This window comes from Schistocerca piceifrons, chromosome 4, assembly GCF_021461385.2.
Source record: "Schistocerca piceifrons isolate TAMUIC-IGC-003096 chromosome 4, iqSchPice1.1, whole genome shotgun sequence".
Lineage (NCBI taxonomy): Eukaryota > Metazoa > Arthropoda > Insecta > Orthoptera > Acrididae > Schistocerca > Schistocerca piceifrons.
In genome coordinates, this window is record NC_060141.1 from 513720465 (window position 1) to 513741873 (window position 21409).

Here is a 21409-nt window from a genome sequence, read left to right on the forward strand (position 1 = left end):
CTAAAGTTTTACAGTAAAAAATATTTCAATATACTTGATTTGAAGATGTCCTACTGGCAAATAAAGCTCCTCGAAGAAAGTTGAAAATATATAGCATTTATATGTGGTTGCAAAAGTTATAAATTCTATCTTCTGCCTTTTGGACTGAATATTAGTGCAGGAGTGTTTATATCTACACTGGACAAGGTTTTAGGACCAGAATTGCTTAGCAGAGTCACTGTTTGCGTAGACCACATGTTAATAGCTACACCCACTTGCTTAGTACATATCAGGCTCATTGAACAGGTGCTTCAATGATTTGCAGATTATGGAGTAACAGCCAATTTAAAAATGTCTAGTTTTGGCAAGGAGAAAGTCAGATTTTTAGGACATATTGTGTCAGAACAAGCTATATTACCTGATCCAAAAAAACTTGATGCCATACACAACTATCCAGCTCCAAGGAATAAAGAACAACTAAAAGCCTTTTTAGGACTAGCTTTTTCTTTTCGTAAGTTTGTACCACAACAACTGTTGAACAGTGATGCATTGTTCAACTTGTTACGAAAAAATAGGCTTCGGTTATGGGATGATAAGTGTCAGGAGGACATCAATAACATTAAGCAGGTATGGGCTGATAAGTGACAAGAGGACTTTACTAATATTAATCAGGTATTAGTCAATGCAAACTTTCTTAGCCACGCTGATATGTCCAAGGATTTTTGTCTATGCACAGATGCCTCATCCCAAAAGCTGGGGGCATGCTTGTTCCAGATGTGAGAGGAAGAAGGTAAGGAAGTACCCAAGGTCATCAGTTTTTCTAGTCACCCGTTATCAGAAGCAGGAAGATATTACTCTATGTCAGAACTGTAAAGTTTAGCTGTAATGTGGGCATTTAAAAAGTTCGAATATTTTTGTGGGGCAAGAATACCAAAGTTTACTGTGACCATCAGTCACTGTCATTTCTTTTAACTTGTAAACTATTGCATCATAGATTAGCTAGGTGATGTCTGTATTTACAAGAATTCAGTTTCGACATCATTTATATTAAAGGTACTCAGAATGTTATTGTGATTGCCTTGTCCAGCTTACCATAAGGTTTAGAGGAATTTGGTGAATTAACAGAGCAGGATGCAGAACTCAGAATGCTATTAATGCAAGGTACAGCACAGCAGTTTGATTACCATAAGTTTTGAAGCAAATGAAAATTATACAACAGCAACATCACAGATGGAGTAAAGTCATGCAAAACCTTAAAGAAGATGAAGGTGGAAAGGTAAGTAAATGGTATCAGGAGTACAAGGGCATTTTGTTTCATAGGAAACATGAAAAATCTTATCAATGGTGTGTGTGTGTGTGTGTGTGTGTGTGTGTGTGTGTGTGTGTGTGTGTGTGTATTCCTGAAGAATATATCACCAAATTTACAAGACACACGCATGAAATTTGGGGACATTAAGGAGTAGGCAAATGTACTGCAAAAATTGCAACACTTTGTTATTTTCCAAATTTGAGAAGGCAAGTCCTACAGGTATTAAGAAAGTGTGCGATATGTCAAAGGTCAAAACAGTTCAGTGTGTCAAAGTATACTGAGCTACACCCACTACTCACAAAAAACCATCTAGATATAGTATCCTGGACATAGCTGGTGTATATCCAAGTAGTAATGGAGCAGTAAGATATGTAGTAGCACTATACGATATTTTCTTGAAGCATATCAAAATGTATGCCATTAAAAATGCAACAGCCATAAATACCAGAAAAAGAACTGAGGGAGACTGTTTGAGAAGAGTAGATAAATCAAAGGTATTGCTAACTGATAATGCTTCAAATTTCGTTGGGCAAAAGTGGAGACAATGTATGACCTCACAGGGCATAAAGCACATATTAGTAAACCTTTTTCACCCAGAAGCAAGTCCAGTAGAACGATTCTTTAAAGAATTTAACTGGTTTATTAGGAAATACACCCCTCAAAACACACCCAATGGGTAGAATATGTAACTCCCTTCGTGCAAGTTGTCAATAACCTTCCACATTCTTCAACAGGTTTCACACCTAATGAACTGAAGTTCTGGACAAAACAAACGAATGAGTAAGAGTCACCCATATCAAAGGTACCCACAACAGAAATGACACTACAAGACAAAATCAAACAAGCCATGTTTACACTAGAAAACAGGATCGAGTATAGAAAGAAAATTTATAATAAGACACTGAAACGTGTTGCACAATTTTTTGAAGTGCAACAAGTCCACGGATGCATCCTAAATTGCCAAAAACTGACAAACTAAATAAGAAGTGGCAATTACTCTATTGAGGATCATATGTAATTTCCAAAATACCATACCCTGGGATGTACAGGTTAGATTATGAGAAAACAGGAAGAGACAAAGATCTCCACCCCCACAAAGACATAAAAGCTTTTATAGTATGATGAAGCTGGGTAGCATTTTTTCTTTCTATCACTAGATAATTATACATAGTGTACCTATCTCTTAAGTGTAATTTTTCTTCTGGAGAGTATTTTAAGATACAGTAATGTGTATAGGCATAAGTAATTCTTCTGATTTTTACACACAGGCATAAAATTTAACAGCAGTGAGAAGTAACACACTGTTTATGCAAAGCAGAAGTATAAACGAAATTAGCTTATGGCTCAGCTGCCAGCACTCAACAATACACACTGATGTCAGTAGTAGGAGAGGAGGTATTGATCAGTATGCTTGACAGAAAGGCTGACAGAAGGCGCAAACAAAATAGGAATGCAGTATGTACCTAACCTAAATACAAGATAAAAGGAAATACTACACAGTTACATCTACTATCTAAGAACTGAGGAATCTATTGACATATGTACACAGAGACTTAATTGAATACTAAGCTATATACAACATATTCACAGACAAAAGGAAGCATCATGAAAAACTATACAAGAAACTATACTCCGCTATCGGGTGGAGAGATGTAGGGTCCCCCTGAACAGGTCAGGCGTGCACTACACGCTGGAAGCAGCTACAAGGGTAGCGGAGTACATGTGGAGTGCACTTCTGGGTTTTTTAGGTTGGAGAATTCCCTCCCTAGGCCCGACAAGCAGCCTCCTGAGACGCGGCAAGGTAGAAGTAGACAAAATGCAGCAGGGAATAACAATATTAATGTGCTAATAGTAAACTGCAGGAGCGTCTATAGAAAGGTCCCAGAACTGCTCTCATTAATAAACGGTCACAATGCCCACATAATACTAGGGACAGAAAGTTGGCTGAAACCAGACGTAAACAGTAATGAAATCCTAAACTCAGATTGGAATGTATACTGCAGAGACAGGCTGGACAGTAAAGGGGGAGGTGTGTTTATAGCGATAAGAAGTGCAATAGTATAAGGAAATTGACGGAGATCCGAAATGTGAAATAATTTGGGTGAAGGTCACGGTTAAAGCAGGTTCAGACATGGTAATTGGATGTCTCTATAGGCCCCCTGGTTCAGCAGCTGTTGTGGCTGAGCACCTGAAGGATAATTTGGAAAATATTTCGAGTAGATTTCCCCACCATGTTATAGTTCTGGGTGGAGATTTTAATTTGCTGGATATAGACTGGGAGACTCAAACGTTCATAATGGGTGTCAGGGACAAAGAATCCAGTGAAATTTTTTTAAGTGCTTTATCTGAAAACTACCTTGAGCAGTTAAACAGAAAACTGACTCGTGGTGACGACATACTAGACCTTCTGGTGACAAACAGACCCGAACTATTTGAAACAGTTAACGCAAAACAGGGAATCAGCGATCATAAAGCGGTTACTGCATCAATGATTTCAGCCGTAAATAAAAATATTAAAAAAGGTAGGAAGATTTTTCTGTTTAGCAAAAATGACAAAAAGCAGATTACAGAGTACCTGACAGCGCAACATGAACATAATGACAAGTACAGATAGTGTTGAGGATCAGTGGACAAACTTCAAAACCATCGTACAATATGCGTTAGATGAGTATGTGCCAAGCAAGATCGTGAGAGATGGAAAAGAGCCACCGTGGTACAACAACCAAGTTAGAAAACTGCTGCAGAAGCAAAGGTAACTTCACAGCAAACATAAACATAGTCAAAGCCTTGCAGACAAACAAAAATTATGCAAAGCGAAATGTAGTGTGAGGAGGGCTATGCGAGAGGCGTTCAATGAATTCGAAAGTAAAGTTCTATGTACTGACTTGGCAGAAAATCCTAAGAAATTTTGGTCTTATGTCAAAGAGGTAGGTGGATCAAAACAAAATGTCCAGACACTCTGTGACCAAAATGGTACTGAAACAGAGGATGACAGACTAAAGGCCGAAATACTAAATGTCTTTTTCCAAAGCTGTTTCACAGAGGAAGACTGCACTATAGTTCCTTCTCTAGATAGTCGCACAGATGACATAATGGTAGATATCGAAATAGATGACAGAGGGATAGAGAAACAATTAAAATCGCTCCAAAGAGGAAAGGCCACTGGACCTGATGGGATACCAGTTCGATTTTACACAGAGTACGCAAAGGAACTAGCCCCCCTTCTTGCAGCGGTGTACCGTAGGCCTCTAGAAGAGCGTAGCATTCTAAAGGATTGGTAAATGGCACAGGTCATCCATGTTTTCAAGAAGGGACGTCGAACAGATGTGCAGAACTATAGACCTATATCTCTAACGTCGATCAGTTGTAGAATTTTGGAACACGTATTATGTTCGAGTATAATGACTTTTCTGGAGACTAGAAATCTACTCTGTAGGAATCAGCATGGGTTTCGAAAAAGACAGTCATGTGAAACCCACCTCCGCTATTCGTCCACGAGACTCAGAGGGCCATAGACACGGGTTCGCAGGTAGATGCCATGTTTCTTGACTTCCGCAAGGCATTCGATACAGTTCCCCACAGTCGTTTAATGAACAAAGTAAGAGCATATGGACTATCAGAGCAATTGTGTGATTGGATTGAAGAGTTCCTAGATAACATAACACAGCATGTCATTTTCAATGGAGAGAAGTCTTCCGAAGTAAGAGTGATTTCAGGTGTGCTGCAGGGGAGTGTTGTAGGACCGTTGCTATTCACAGTATACGTAAATGACCTTGTGGATGACATCGGAAGTTCACTGAGGCTTTTTGCGGATGATGCTGTGGTATATCGAGAGGTTGTAACAATGGAAAATTGTACTGAAATGGAGGAGGATCTGCAGCGAATTGACGCATGGTGCAGGGAATCGCAACTGAATCTCAATGTAGACAAGTGTAACGTGCTGCGAATACATAGAAAGATAGATCCCTTATCATTTAGCTACAAAATAGCAGGTCAGCAACTGGAAGCAGTTAATTCCACAAATTATCTGGGAGTACGCATTAGGAGTGATTTAAAATGGAATGATCATATAAAGTTGATCGTTGGTAAAGCAGATGCCAGATGAGATAGAGAAGGTCCAATGGAGAGCAGCACGCTTCATTACAGGATCATTTAGTAATCGTGAAAGCGTTACGGAGATGATAGATAAACTCCAGTGGAAGACTCTGCAGGAGAGACGCTCAGTAGCTCGGTACGGGCTTTTGTTGAAGTTTCGAGAACATACCTTCACCGAAGAGTCAAGCGGTATATTGCTCCCTCCTATGTATATCTCACGAAGAGACCATGAGGATGAAATCAGAGAGATTAGAGCCCACACAGAAGCATACTGACAATCCTTCTTTCCATGAACAATACGAGACTGGAATAGAAGGGAGAACCGATAGAGGTACTCAAGGTACCCTCCGCCACACACCGTCAGGTGGCTTGCGGAATATGAATGTAGATGTAGATGTATATGTAAGGTAAGGACTAAAGGCAAAATACTTTGAGAGATGTCAAATAATTTTCTTTGCAGAGTAAATGCTCGTGATGGGTAAGAGAATAAATTAATGTCTATGAATTTAAACAAAGTAAGGGAATATCTGCAGATGTATACAATGACCAAATGTATCAGTGGCCACCAAGGTATGTAATGCGATTAGTTATAAGTTAGATTTAAGTTTTTTCTTTGAGCAACAAGTGCATCATCAGGGTGCAAAAGAAGAGAGGTACGTCGAGAGTAGCAGGTACCAAATGACAAAACGGGCCACATCTCAAGTAAACAATTTAGTTATAAGGATATTTATATAAAGGTCATAAGGCAAATGAAAAGTGAAATATGCATTGTTGCAGTGTGTCCCCATGACAATTATCAGTACTTATTCACTGTAGAGTACACAAACATTTAAGCATGAGATTTTACAAAAGCCAATTAATTTTTATCGTGTTACACAAAAGCTTGTATAATGACATTTCCAGGTATTCAAGAAAGATAAGTCTAGGATGGTTAAAGTGTCACATTTCACACCAAGCTACACATCATTTAAAGTAAACAGCTCTGGCACATGAAGAAACAACATGATACTATGTGAATGATTAGTGAATACATATTACGAGGTTCTATCCAAAATTTTCGCAACTTGTGCTGCCATCTCTTGAAATCCTTACCATTGGACTAATGGTCACCATCAACCTTCCCATCTGCATATGCACACTGGTCTCAGCGTTTCTGCCACTGGTCAATCATTTTCTGGAAGCCCTGTTCTTTGAGGGTGTTTCTCACTGCCAGCAATGCTTCTTGAATCCTCTCTAGAGTATCGAACCAATGGCCTTTCAACTTGAGTTTCAGTGTTGGGAATAGCACCAAGTCGCAAGGTGCCAAATCTGGCGATTACAGTGGGTGGGTAGCGACCAACATGTTGTTTTTTGCCAAAAAGGTCCTGGTTAGCAAGGACGTGTGACAGGGCGTGTTGTCGTGATGCAGCAGCCAGTTCCCTTGATGCCAAAGTTCAGGCCATCATCACCACACATTTTCATGGAGCCATCGCAAAAGTCACAGTAGTATGTGGAATTCACTGTTTGGCTGGGTGGGAAGAATTCTTTGTGCACAATTCCCGTGGTATCAAAGAAAACAATGATCATGCTCTTCCTTTGCTCTTCACCTGTCTCGCTTTTTTGGGTCTTGGAGAGCCCAGGCTCTTCCATTAGGATGATTGTTGCCTTGTCTCTGGGTCATAATTGTAAATCCAGCTCTCGTCACCAGTGATAACCCGTGACAAGAAGGAGAAGGTTGGATCATCAGATAGGGTCTGAAGAAGGTCCGTGTGCCTTCTACCATAAAATCGCCACTCACCAAACACAGAGTATTATAGAAATCACTGTGGACATGCAACACGTCCTCCCAGCTGAATGCCACTCCACACACTGACTCATCAGATGTGCAGCTTTTGCCACCTAGTGGTGCATAGATCTACTACTTCTACTTTCCAGATGGCAGCACTAGTCCCAAAAATTTTGGTTCCACCTCATATTTCCACAAAATCAAAGTTCTTTAGCAGCTACTTCATGATTGTACGAGTAACATTTCCTCTTAAATCCTTGAATCAGTAGATGAGTATTACCCTTCTTCCCTCCCAAACAAAGGAGGCAGCACCAAGCATAGTTAGGCCAGCAATGCACAATGTCTTAGTCCTATTTCCAATGTTTTTCTCCCTCCTCTACCTAAGAAATAAATGAGCCTCCATAAGTGATAAAAGGCTATCTGTAAAATAAAACATAAATGAAACATATGCTTGTATTGTATCATGGTATGAGTATGTAATTAATTCATATATGTGATGTGAATGAAGATAAGTTGAAGCTTGCAAGCAGACTGTAGTAACAGAACCCAGTTACTGAACAATTTATGATGTTTTAAAACTTCAGAAATTTATGTTCATATTAAAGCAATGGATGGAATGTCAGCCATAGGTATAAGCTATCATGTTATGTTTATTGTTGTAACTCAATACTTGTATGAATTTTCATTGGAAACCAAACTCTATATGAAGAAATGAACTTTAAAGACAAGCAGTTTATACAATTTCTGGATGGCTATATGTATCTTTCAACAAGTGGATGGTCGAGTGTGGTGACAATAACAAGCGTGTGCAACAAAATAATTTCTGAGTATCGTGGCTCACAACACTTGACACTTTAACAAGCTGTTCAAGCAAGTACTCACCTCATCGACAGATGCTGTTGGTCAGGGTTTACTCCGCTGAAAATGTGAGTATGACAGGTAATAATGATGCCCGGGCCGTAAAAATGGAGATCTTCAGCCACAGCGTTGGATTTTGAACAATAAACATACAACCATTGCAACCAAAATGAAGTCAAATGACATGGCAATTCATCAATACATGACACTCAGGTGAAAGTGTGACATTCAATATGAAATCAACACTAAGAAAATGAGTGCATGCACATGTGATGGTAGCATCTAGAATGTTGACCGTTTGCGTCTAGCTCTTAGCCACCAAATCAGCCAGTGCCCCAGAATGAAGCAAACTGAACATTATTGTTAGCACGCTAAATTCAAATAAGTAATAGACTATAATATTAATGATATGAATATAATAGAGGGAAACATTCCATGTGGGAAAAATATATCTAAAAACAAAGAAGATGTGACTTACCAAACGAAAGTGCTGGCAGGTTGATAGACACACAAACAAACACAAACATACACCCAAAATTCTAGCTTTCACAACCAACGGTTGCTTCATCAGGAATGGAATGACTCCTTACCCTCTCCTTCCCTCTTTCCTGATGAAGCAACCGTTGGTTGTGAAAGCTAGAATTTTGTGTGTATGTTTGTGTTTGTTTGTGTGTCTATCAACCTGCCAGCACTTTCGTTTGGTAAGTCACATCTTCTTTGTTTTTAGTCTATAATATTATGTATACAATCTTTTAATTTGTTGTAGAATTCTAACATACATAGGATAAGCTTACATATCCATTCCTTTAAATAAAGAAGAAGTCGACAATAAACGGCATCGACCCTTATTGGGGAGGGGGAGAAGAGAAACCTCTGTATGTCTCCATACCATGTCAGCATACACTGTGGGGTCAGTTGTGTAGATACATGATGAAAGACCCCCAGGACATTATACAGTTAATATTTATTAAAAAACAGAAGAGTTGGCAAAGACATTAATTATGAATGCGTGTAAGGTGCAGACAAACGGAAAACACTCATTCAATTATTTCTACAGTTTTTTGTTTTCACACACGCTCTCTCTTGTATGTAGAAGGATGATGGAGATTTGCGATTTTAAACATGAAGTATTATGACTTTTATGTATTATATGAATAATTATGGCCAAGATAGACACAAAGCCCATGCCTACTACAGTAGTACAAGTTTATATGCCAACTAGCTCTGCAGATGATGAAGAAATTGATGAAATGTATGACGAGATAAAATAAATTATTCAGGTAGTGAAGGGAGACAAAAATTTAATAGTCATGGGTGACTGGAATCCAAGAGTAGGAAAAGGGAGAGAAGGAAACATAGTAGGTGAATATGGATTGGGGGTAAGAAATGAAAGAGGAAGCTGTTTGGTAGAATTTTGCACAGAGCATAACTTAATCATAGCTAACACTTGTTTCAAGAATCATTAAAGAAGGTTGTATACATGGAAGAATCCTGGAGATACTAGAAGGTAACAGATTATATAATGGTAAGACAGAGATTTAGGAACCAGAATTTAAATTGTAAGAGATTTCCAGGGGCAGATATGGACTCTGACCACAATCTATTGGTTATGAACTGTAGATTAAAACTGAAGAAACTGTAAAAAGGTGGGAATTTAAGGAGATGGGACCTGGATAAACTGAAAGAACCAGAGGTTGTACAGAGTTTTAGGGAGAGCATTAGGGAACAGTTGACAGGAATGAGGGAAAGAAATACAGTAGAAGGAGAATGGGTAGCTTTGAGGGATCAAGTAGTGAAGGCAGCAGAGGATCAAGTAGGTAAAAAGACGAGGGCTAGTAGAAATCCTTGGGTAACAGAAGAAATAATGAATTTAATTGATGAAAGGAGAAAATATGAAAATGCAGTAAATGAAGCAGGCAAAAAGGAATACAAACGTCTCAAAAATGAGATCGACAGGAAGTGCAAAATGGCTAAGCAGGGATGGCTAGAGGACAAATGTAAGGATGTAGAGGCTTATCCCACTAGGGGTAAGATAGATACTGCGTACAGGAAAATTAAAGAGACCTTTGGAGAAAAGAGAACGACTTGTATGAATATCAAGAGCTGCTGATGGAAACTCAGTTCTAAGCAAAGAAGGGAAAGCAGAAAGGTGTAAGGAGTATATAGAGGGTCTATACAGGGGCGATGTACTTGAGGACAATATTATGGAAATGGAAGAGAATGTAGATGAAGATGAAATGGGAGATATGATACTGCATGAAAAGTTTGACAGAGCACTGAAAGACCTGACTCAAAAGAAGGCCCTGGGAGTAGACAACATTCCATTAGAACTACTGACGGCCTTGAGAGAGCCAGTCCTGACAAAACTCTACCATCTGGTGAGCAAGATGTATGAGACAGGCGAAATACCCTCAGACTTCAAGAAGAATATAATAATTCCAATCCCAAAGAAAGCAGGTGTTGACAGATGTGAAAATTACCGAACTATCAGTTTAATAAGTCACAGCTGCAAAATACTAATGCAAATTCTTTACCAACGAATGGAAAAACTGGTAGAAGCTGACCTCGGGGAAGATCGGTTTGGATTCCATAGAAATAGTGGAACATGTGAGGCAATACTGACCCAATGACTTATCTTAGAAGAAAGATTAAGGAAGGGCAAACCTACGTTCCTAGCATTTGTAGACTTAGAGAAAGCTTTTCACAATGTTGATTGGAATACTCTCTTTCAAATTCTAAAGGTGGCAGGGGTAAAATACAGGGAGCGAAAGGCTATTTACAATTTGTACAGAAGCCAGATGGCAGTTACAAGAGTCAAGGGGCACGAAAGAGAAGCAGTGGTTTGGAAGGGAGTGCAACAGGGTTGTAGCCTCTCCCCAATGTTATTCAATCTGTATATTGAGCAAGCAGCAAAGGAAACAAAAGAAAAATTCGGAGTAGGTATTAAAATCCATGGAGAAGAAACAAAAAATTTGAGGTTCGCCAATGACATTGTAATTCTGTCAGAGACAGCAAAGGACTTGGAAGAGCAGTTGAACAGAATGGACAGTGTCTTGAAAGGAGGGTACAAGATGAACATCAACAAAAGCAAAACGAAGATAATGGAAAGTCAGGTGATGCTGAGGGAATTAGATTAGGAAATGAGACACTTAAAGTAGTAAAGGAGTTTTGCTATTTGGGGAGCAAAATAACTGATGATTGTCGAAGCAGAGAAGATATAAAATGTAGACCGTTAATGGCAAGGAAAGCATTTCTGAATAAGAGAAATTTGTTAACATCAGGTAAAGATTTAAGTGTCAGGAAGTCGTTTCTGAAAGTATTTGTATGGAGTGTAGCCATGTATGGAAGTGAAACATGGACGATAAATAGTTTGAACAAGAAGAGAATAGAAGCTTTAGAAATGTGGTGCTACAGAAGAATACTGAAGATTAGATGGGTAGATCACATAACTAATGAGGAGGTATTGAATATAATTGGGGGGAAGAGGAGTTTGTGGCACAACTTGACAAGAAGAAGGGACCGGTTGGTAGGTCATGTTCTGAAGCATCAAGGGATCACAAATTTAGCATTGGAGGGCATCGTGGAGGGTAAAAATCATAGAGGGAGACCTAGAGATGAATAAACTAAGCAGATTCAGAAGAATGTAGGTTGCAGTAAGTACTGGGAGAGGAAGAAGCTTGCATAGGATAGGGTAGCATGGAGAGCTTTATCAAACCAGTCTCAGGACTGAAGACCACAACAACAACGTGAATAATAGTATATTGAACAACAGTGTCAAGTTTTTTTTTTTATTTATTGAAGTGAAATGAAGACCATGTAAGGAGGATTTTCTTGATTATGACAAGCACTGAGGTTCTTGTAGTCTGGTGCCTGCAACTACAATTGAAATGTAAGTGAAGTCCAATAACCAAGGAAAATTCAAATAAGCACAGCACATTTTTTATAATGCAGTTATATTATATCCTACAAAAATGTGTCTTCATATGCATGTCAATAATATTTAGTAATAATATTTTATTTTTTATTTTTTTGTTTTATTTTATTTTTTATTGTTTTTCATTTCAAGACACAGGGCCACAAAAGGCACCTGTTATTTGTCAGTTGGGAGTGTTTGCCATAAACTGTGCTTCCACCGGGTTACAAATATGGGACCTCTATCTGTCTGCCCAGTGTGGGTAGCCAACACCATGCCTGTTGCCAGTTGCTGCATTTCATAATGGGTCCAGACTTGCAACATAGTGCAACATCATTACCATCCCACTGGGATCATACAACCTTCTGCAGTAGAGAATACCATGACCACAGTGTGCCTGTATCCTGCTGCCTCAGTTTGCCCACACAAACTGGGGATGCCAGCACAGAGCTCTCCTGGGCAGTGCATGCACATCATTTGGCATATGTCATCACCTTCAGGTAAGCACAGAATATTACATGATGAAGAACCTGCACTTGAATGACTGTAGTAGCTGGTTGGAATAATTAAAGGCTTGTTCACATTCATGGAGAAATCAAGTTGAATGAACTGAAAAAGTACTGTGTATATGTCCATCTCTGGTCTATCTGCCACCTCTCCACGTGCCTCCCCTGTCTCCCAAACCATCTATGTATGTTACCACACCTGCAGGAAGATTCAGACCCTCCTCAACAACCCAGAACTGCTCTTGTTTCTCTCAGGTTTCTCTGCACCTGTTCTTGGTTGATTGCATTTTGGCACCCTATATTGAGTGATTCTGCATCATATTTTATGTCAGAATTTACATGGTTTGGAGACCCATGGATCAATGATGACCAAGGAGATACACAGAATGCTGATGGCAGAAGACCTCTAGCAGTGACAGTGCACATAACAGCAGCAAATCAACCAACAATTTCTTTAAAAGTTTGTCACTGTGGTAGCAGGTGATGAGAAAGTCTTATGAAGCTTTTCAAATGTGGATTATAGGCAGTAATGTATCGATGTGAGTAGTTTCTTGCAGTGAGAGGTAAAATGTATTATTGACACAGGAGGTTAGCTGGAAAGAAACGGTGACCCATGAAGTACGTCCACAGTATCGCAGAGCTTAGTGAAAAGGGGACAAGTGGCCTATTTGTTTTGATATGGAATGAGGAGTATCCGATTTTGGAGATACTGAGGTTTACTATGAAGTACTGGAGATTTGTTGTGAAGATAAAAGTTAGAGCAGTGAATATAATAAAGTATTACGTATGTAAAATGATGTATTGTGAAAATGAAGTCTGAGAATTTTGTTTCTTATAGAGATCCACCAGTTAATATGATTAATAAGATGACAATGGAAACACTACTACCAACCACTTTATTTTGTAGAAACTTTTCATTACAAGTTAGTAAACATATAGATCGATGTAAAGGAATGCCTGGTTTCTTTTTGCTTCTAGTGCTGGAAGTGTGTAATATTGTTTTGTAAATGAAGAATGTATCTTAATCTGATATACTAGAGTTTTTCTGGGTTTTTTCCTTGTTAGTTACTATATGTATGTGATATATATGTTGGAGGAATGTGGGAGATGATAATTTTAGCATGTAAATAATAAGTGAATAGGCTAGCATATTTACACAGACAGGATATCTTTCTTGAACCTCTTTCCTTTCCCGTGATATGAGATGATGTAGCTTCTAATAAGACTAAAACTGACCACAAGTAAAAAGTGTTCCGATGAGAACATATTAGCTCAGTGGTTGAGAGAAAATGTAGATAAGTGCTAGTGAAGTTAGACAATTAATGTATAATATGATACAATGAGTGGAGGAACAAATATAATGTATAAATGACTGTAAATAAACATGTATGTATTCTGACAAAATTCAAGGGTGAATTTTATTTGCAGAAGGGGGGAGACTGTAACAGGACAAAACTGTAGGAGAACTTGAAGCAGAAGTCAGAGCCCAGAACTGCAATGAGACCACAGCCAGACAGCAGATACTGGTGACTGAACTGCTTGATCACCTCCTATGTTATTAGACCGTGAGCACCGAAATTAGCCCACAACACAAGAGATGGACATCAGCGACAGCCAGCCATCACCCATGCTTGATCAGCACCCATCAGCAGCAGTAAGACTTCTGTGTTGTCATTCCAGGTGTCATGCCTTGGGACTAGTTTTCAAGAAGCTATTCCAGCTTGACTGACTCCCACATCATTGATACATGCTGTCAATTATGCCAGACCCCAGCTTTGCTGGACCAGCTAGCTACAGCACGATCTGTATGGCAGTGCCATGCATGGCACATGCCTTGTGTCAGGTGGGAGTCTTCGCCATAAGGTATGCCACACGTGGGTTGCAAATGAAAGTCCTCTCCCTGTCTGCCCATTGTGGCATTCAGCACCATGCAGCTTCCAGCCTCTGCTCCTCAGTGCCACTCCAGACTTCAACTCTTGGCAAAACCTTCACTGTGCCACTGGGATGATGTGACCTTCCGCAGCAGAGAAGACTTGGTGACAACCCGTGACTACAGTGTGGCCACATCCTGCTGTCTGAGCTCACCTCACATACTGGAGATACCAGCACAGTGTTCTGTCTCCTGTGCTGTGAATGCATGCTGCTTGCCATATGTCATTGCCTGCAGCTCTGCATGGAATATTATGTGCACTAGCAGGATGGAATAATTAAAGACTTGTTCATGTTCAAGGAGGAATCATGTTGAATGACTGAATAAAGGACTGTGTATATGTCCACCACTGGTCTGCCTGCTGTTTCTGCACATGCCTCCCCTGTCTCCCTTACTGAACCCACCCCAAGACAAACTAGAACTGCTCATGTTTCACATCGGTTTCTCTACAGCTGTCCTTGGTCCACTGCAAAGCTAACTGAAATGAAAAGGAACAACAATCAAAACTAAATCCTTATGAAATGAAAAAAAAAATATATATTAATTAATGTCCATTAACAGAAAACATAGCTGAATTAGCCATCACCTAATATTGCACCAGCAGTAGTAGTACAAATAATAGTGTCAACAATGTTTGACCCTACAAACAGTCTAGGATATGTTCAGTATTATCTCCAGCTACTCTGTGGGGCATTGTCAAGTGGGACAAGTTATACCTTAGCTTGACTACTCATATTCCCTTTTCCCTCTGACAATATCTGTTCTGCATCCAATTATGTATTCTATTGAACATACATCCCTAGTTTTCTTGGCTTTGCTGCAGCCAATAGCCCTTAATATATCTAAAACCTAAATTAAATTAAATATTCCATGCCATTTGTAAGGGCTGTAGGACATTTATTCCATTAATGACTTAATTACAATATCCAAGAAAGTCATATCCCACACAACAATACTGCTTCTTTAAATCTCATTCCAGTATTAAAAAGGAGACACAGCTGAGTGACAGCTGATTTGCTCAGATGCTTGGCAAAGAATGTTTTATGCATCCTGGTTTTTTGCTAGGCTAGGTTATCTTTAATATTAATGTGTAATAAGAGTGAAATAAATCACATGTGACATTTCTATACATTATATAGACTTTTCTCTAGATTGCATCAGCACCGATGTGTTTCTAATTCTTAGTATATACGTCTTCCTTGAGAAAGACTGGTATTTTACACTAAATGCCTGTGAAACAGAGCAATACTAAGACACAAAACAAACTAAGAAAAGCATTTGAATATATTTAACTTTCATCATCTGTGATCTTTGGTCTACTTTGTAATGCTGTAGATGATTTAACCCTCCAGAAACCATTTGTGTCTCAAATCCCATATCTATGTGGCATGTCATATGTGGTGCTGACTGAATAGCCAACTAGATACGTGAGGAATCTTGAGCACTGACCCACCTGGAGTGGCCATGTATATCATATGTCACTCAGTAATGGTGTACACCCAAGATAAATGTCAGGCAGTACATGACAAGTTTCTTGGATAGTGCACTTGAGAAGTCCTCTCAAGTAATGATTTCAGAAATCCTAATAAACAAATACTGAGAATCAAATTTAAGCAAGGCTTATTTTGTTAATATCTTCAGGCACTTTTCTAGTTGTCAGTTGTGTGTTTCCTTTCTGGCACCCACACTAGTTTCCCATAAGCACTTAATCCCTCAACTTTTTTTAATCTTGACATACTAGGTGGCTGCATTTGACTTGTCAACAGTAAGAAATGCTGAGACATTGAATGTTTTGCAGACTGTTGGTTTCAGCATCAAAAGCAAATATGTATCAAAAGGTTTAGCAGGTTCTTGGAGTCAACTTCATTTATACATATTATGTTCCAAATGGTACTGCACAGTGTAGTTGCACGTCATGCAGTAACTAAACTATGAGCGTTCCTTGAATGCATGCAGTAACTAAACTATGAGCGTTCCTTGATACTTGACAAAGTTTACTATGAGACTTTTCAAAACATTGTGCATAAAAATTGAGTCATTACTAGTATGAGTGCTTGAGAAATTACTTTCTATTTTAAAATCAAATACAGTGAACTATATTTTTATTCTCATTTAATTAGGTAATACTGCGTGGCTTTCTTAGTGATTTCACAAACCCAGTGAAAGACTTAGGAGATATTATTGTAAATTCAGCGGTGGAAATATATAATCGAATATCAGAAGACCTCCTGCCCACACCTGCAAAATCCCACTATGTCTTCAATCTACGTGATTTATCAAAGTGTATACAAGGTGTACTGCAAGCAGATGCTGGCACTGTGAGGGAAGCTATTCAGATGATGAGGTAAGCTACATTTCTTTCTTCTATTAAATGCTGTAACTCTGTGCTGTATAGATATAAGCTATAGTGGTAACAATAGTTTTATGTTTATGACAGAAACATTGAAACATTTTTTAATATTTGTAGGAGGATATGAATACAAATCAGTAAATGCAAGGAAGGGTTTCATAAAAGCGAGAAAAATAGAAATATTGAATATAAGTTTAAGCATTGGGTAGCCTTTTCTACGAACATTTGTGTATTTCATTATATGGAAATGAAATGTGGAGTATAAACAGTAGAGACAAGAAGAGAATAAAGAGGTTCTGAACTGAATTAAAAAGAGCTTTGTGAGGCAATGTAACTAAATTACATAATAGAGTGAAGTGCAGGAGGTCAAAATTGGAAAGGCTCCCAATCAATCAAGGTCTGACGGATATATGGGGTACAGGAGCTATGTATATATGAAGTGATTTACATCAGTCTTCAGACTGATTGCTATGACAACAGCCTTTCTTAGATTTCTCAATTACACATCTAATAGCATCATATTTATTGATATTTATAAAGGACTATATGCCATATTATTGTACATTCAAAGTTTTTGTTCATGTTGTTGACGAATGGCTGTATTTTGGATATTGTAAGAATCTAAATGATGGGAGATTTATAAACAGTCTAATCTTCTTAAGAAATTTTTACCCTTTCCTGATCTACTGTCATTGGCTAGTGCTTTTAACCTTTAAAAGTCATATTTCATTCAAGAATTACTTCTGTCTTCCTCCAGGCAAAGGAGTCACATACTAAACTAATGAATATGTCAGCTCCTATGTATCTCAGTCAGTCTGCTACGACCTGAAAACTACATATTTTTCCTGTCTTTATTTCCATTTTTCAGTCAGTAACGTATGTGTTAGAAGATAAGTATCCACTTACCAAGCACTGATGAAGGAATTATTGGAACAGGGCTGAAGACACAGCAAATTTAAAAATAGGGTTGAAGTGGGGAGATCTCAAGAATGTAATCACTGCATTATAATTCCGAAAATATCTTAATGCAGGCCTGAAATTTTCACCTTTTACTTGTTGTTGTGGTCTTCAGTCCTGAGACTGGTTTGATGCAGCTCTCCATGCTACTCTATCCTGTGCAAGCTTTTTCATCTCCCAGTACCTACTGCAACCTACATCCTTCTGAACCTGCTTAGTGTATTCATCTCTTGGTCTCCCTCTACGATTTTTACCCTCCACGCTGCACTCCAATACTAAATTGGTGATCCCTTGATGCCTCAGAACATGTCCTACCAACCGATCCCTTCTTCTGGTCAAATTGTGCCACAAACTTCTCTTCTCCCCAATCCTATTCAATACTTCCTCATTAGTTATGTGATCTACCCATCTAATCTTCAGCATTCTTCTGTAGCACCACATTTCGAAAGCTTCTATTCTCTTCTTGTCCAAACTATTTATCGTCCATGTTTCACTTCCATACATGGCTACACTCCATACAAATACTTTCAGAAAGGACTTCCTGACACTTAAATCTATACTCGATGTTAACAAATTTCTCTTCTTCAGAAACGCTTTCCTTGCCATTGCCAGTCTACATTTTATATCCTCTCTACTTTGACCATCATCAGTTATTTTGCTCCCCAAATAGCAAAACTCCTTTACCACTTTAAGTGTCTCATTTCCTAATCTAATTCCCTCAGCATCACCCGACTTAATTAGACTACATTCCATTATCCTTACTTTGCTTTTGTTGATGTTCATCTTATATCCTCCTTTCAAGACACTGTCCATTCCATTCGACTGCTCTTCCAAGTCCTTTGCTGTCTCTGACAGAATTACAATGTCATCGGCGAACCTCAAAGTTTTTATTTCTTCTCCATGAATTTTATTACCTACTCCGAATTTTTCTTTTGTTTCCTTTACTGCTTGCTCAATATACAGATTGAACAACATCGGGGAGAGGCTACAAGCCTGTCTTACTCCCTTCCCAACCACTGCTTCCCTTTCATGTCCCTCGACTCTCATAACTGTCATCTGGTTTCTGTACAAATTGTAAATAGCCTTTCGCTCCCTGTATTTTACCCCTGCCACCTTTAGAGTTTGAAAGAGAGTATTCCAGTCAACATTGTCAAAAGCTTTTTCTAAGTCTACAAATGCTAGAAACGTAGGTTTGCCTTTCCTTAATCTTTCTTCTAAGATAAGTCGTAAGGTCAGTATTGACTCACGTGTTCCAGTGTTTCTACGGAATCCAAACTGATCTTCCCCGAGGTTGGCTTCTCCTAGTTTTTCCATTCGTCTGTAAAGAATTCGTGTTAGTATTTTGCAGCTGTGACTTATTAAGCTGATAGTTCAGTAATTTTCACATCTGTCAACACCTGCTTTCTTTGGGATTGGAATTATTATATTCTTCTTGAAGTCTGAGGGTATTTCGCCTGTTTCATACATCTTGCTCACCAGATGGTAGAGTTTTGTCAGGACTGGCTCTCCCACGGCCGTCAGTAGTTCCAATGGAATATTGTCTACTCCGGGGGCCTTGTTTCGACTCAGGTCTTTCAGTGCTCTGTCAAACTCTTCACGCAGTATCATATCTCCCATTTCATCTTCATCTACATCCTCTTCCATTTCCATAATATTGTCCTCAAGTACATCGCCCTTGTATAGACCCTCTATATACTCCTTCCACCTTTCTGCTTTCCCTTCTTTGCTTAGAACCGGGTTTCCATCTGAGCTCTTGATATTCATACAAGTCGTTCTCTTATCTCCAAAGGTCTCTTTAATTTTCCTGTAGGCGGTATCTATCTTACCTCTAGTGAGATAGGCCTCTGCATCCTTACATTTGTCCTCTAGCCATCCCTGCTTAGCCATTTTGCACTTCCTGTCGATCTCATTTTTGAGACGTTTGTATTCCTTTTTGCCTGTTTCACTTACTGCATTTTTATATTTTCTTCTTTCATCAATTAAATTCAATATTTCTTCTGTTACCCAAGGATTTCTACTAGCCCTCGTCTTTTTACCTACTTGATCCTCTGCTGCCTTCACTACTTCATCCCTCAAAGCTACCCATTCTTCTTCTACTGTATTTATTTCCCCCATTCCTGTCAATTGCTCCCTTATGCTCTCCCTGAATCTCTGTACAACCTCTGGTTCTTTTAGTTTGTCCAGGTCCCATCTCCTTAAATTCCCACCTTTTTGCAGTTTCTTCAGTTTTAATCTACAGTTCATAACCAATAGATTGTGGTCAGAGTCCACATCTGCCCCTGGAAATGTCTTACAATTTAAAACCTGGTTCCTAAATCTCTGTCTTACCATTATATAATCTATCTGATACCTTTTAGTATCTCCAGGGTTCTTCCATGTATACAACCTTCTTTCATGATTCTTAAACCAAGTGTTAGTTATGATTATGTTGTGCTCTGTGCAAAATTCTACCAGGCGGCTTCCTCTTTCATTTCTGTCCCCCAATCCATATTCACCTACTATGTTTCCTTCTCTCCCTTTTCCTACACTCGAATTCCAGTCACCCATGACTATTAAATTTTCGTCTCCCTTCACAATCTGAATAATTTTTTTTATTTCATCATACATTTCTTCAATTTCTTCGTCATCTGCAGAGCTAGTTGGCATATAAACTTGTACTACTGTAGTAGATGTGGGCTTCGTATCCATCTTGGCCACAATAATGCGTTCACTATGCTGTTTGTAGTAGCTTACCCGCATTCCTATTTTCCTATTCATTATTAAACCTACTCCTGCATTACCCCTATTTGATTTTGTGTTTATAACCCTGTATTCACCTGACCAGAAGTCTTGTTCCTCCTGCCACCGAACTTCACTAATTCCCACTATATCTAACTTCAACCTATCCATTTCCCTTTTTAAATTTTCTAACCTACTTGCCCGATTAAGGGATCTGACATTCCACGCTCCGATCCGTAGAACGCCAGTTTTCTTTCTCCTGATAACGACATCCTCTTGAGTAGTCCCCGCCCGGAGATCCGAATGGGGGACTATTTTACCTCCGGAATATTTTACCCAAGAGGACGCCATCATCATGTAATCATACAGTAAAGCTGCATGCCCTCGGGAAAAATTACGGCTGTAGTTTCCCCTTGCTTTCAGCCGTTCGTAGTACCAGCACAGCAAGGTCGTTTTGGTTATTGTTACAAGGCCAGATCAGTCAATCATCCAGACTGTTGCCCTTGCAACTACTGAAAAGGCTGCTGCCCCTCTTCAGGAACCACACGTTTGTCTGGCCTCTCAACAGACACCCCTCCGTTGTGGTTGCACCTACGGTACGGCTATCTGTATCGCTGAGGCACGCAAGCCTCCCCACCAACGGCAAGGTCCATGGTTCATGGGGGGGGGGGGACCTTTTACTTAACTCACAAAATTAAATGAAAAACTTAGTATAATTCAAACTTACCATCCCATGAATACATAACATGATTCTTCTTTCTGATTAGGTTGTTCTATCATGAATGCCTGCGAGTTTTTCATGACCGCTTAATAAATATTGAAGATAAAAGCTACTTTTATAAATTAATGTATGAGGTATGCAATCGCACCTATGGAGATCCTGTCATTCAGTTGCCTGAAGAGGAAATAATTCTTCACCCACCTGTTCTTCTCTTTGGCGATTTCATGGTTATGGGAGCATCTAAAGAGGACAAAGTATATGAAGAAATAACAGACATTGAGAAGTTCAAGAAAGTAGCTCAGGTATGA

At 39.0% G+C, this 21409-nt stretch overlaps 1 protein-coding gene across 1 annotated transcript in view; it reads left to right on the forward strand.

Moving 5' to 3' along the window:
• The window catches only part of LOC124795954 (dynein axonemal heavy chain 6), a 1096896-nt gene that overhangs the window by 607646 nt on the left and 467841 nt on the right, over positions 1–21409 (forward strand). The window contains exons 38-39 of the mRNA XM_047260034.1: positions 16476–16699; positions 21148–21403. Coding sequence (XP_047115990.1) covers positions 16476–16699; positions 21148–21403 — 480 coding nt within the window. The remainder of the gene's footprint in view (positions 1–16475; positions 16700–21147; positions 21404–21409) is intronic.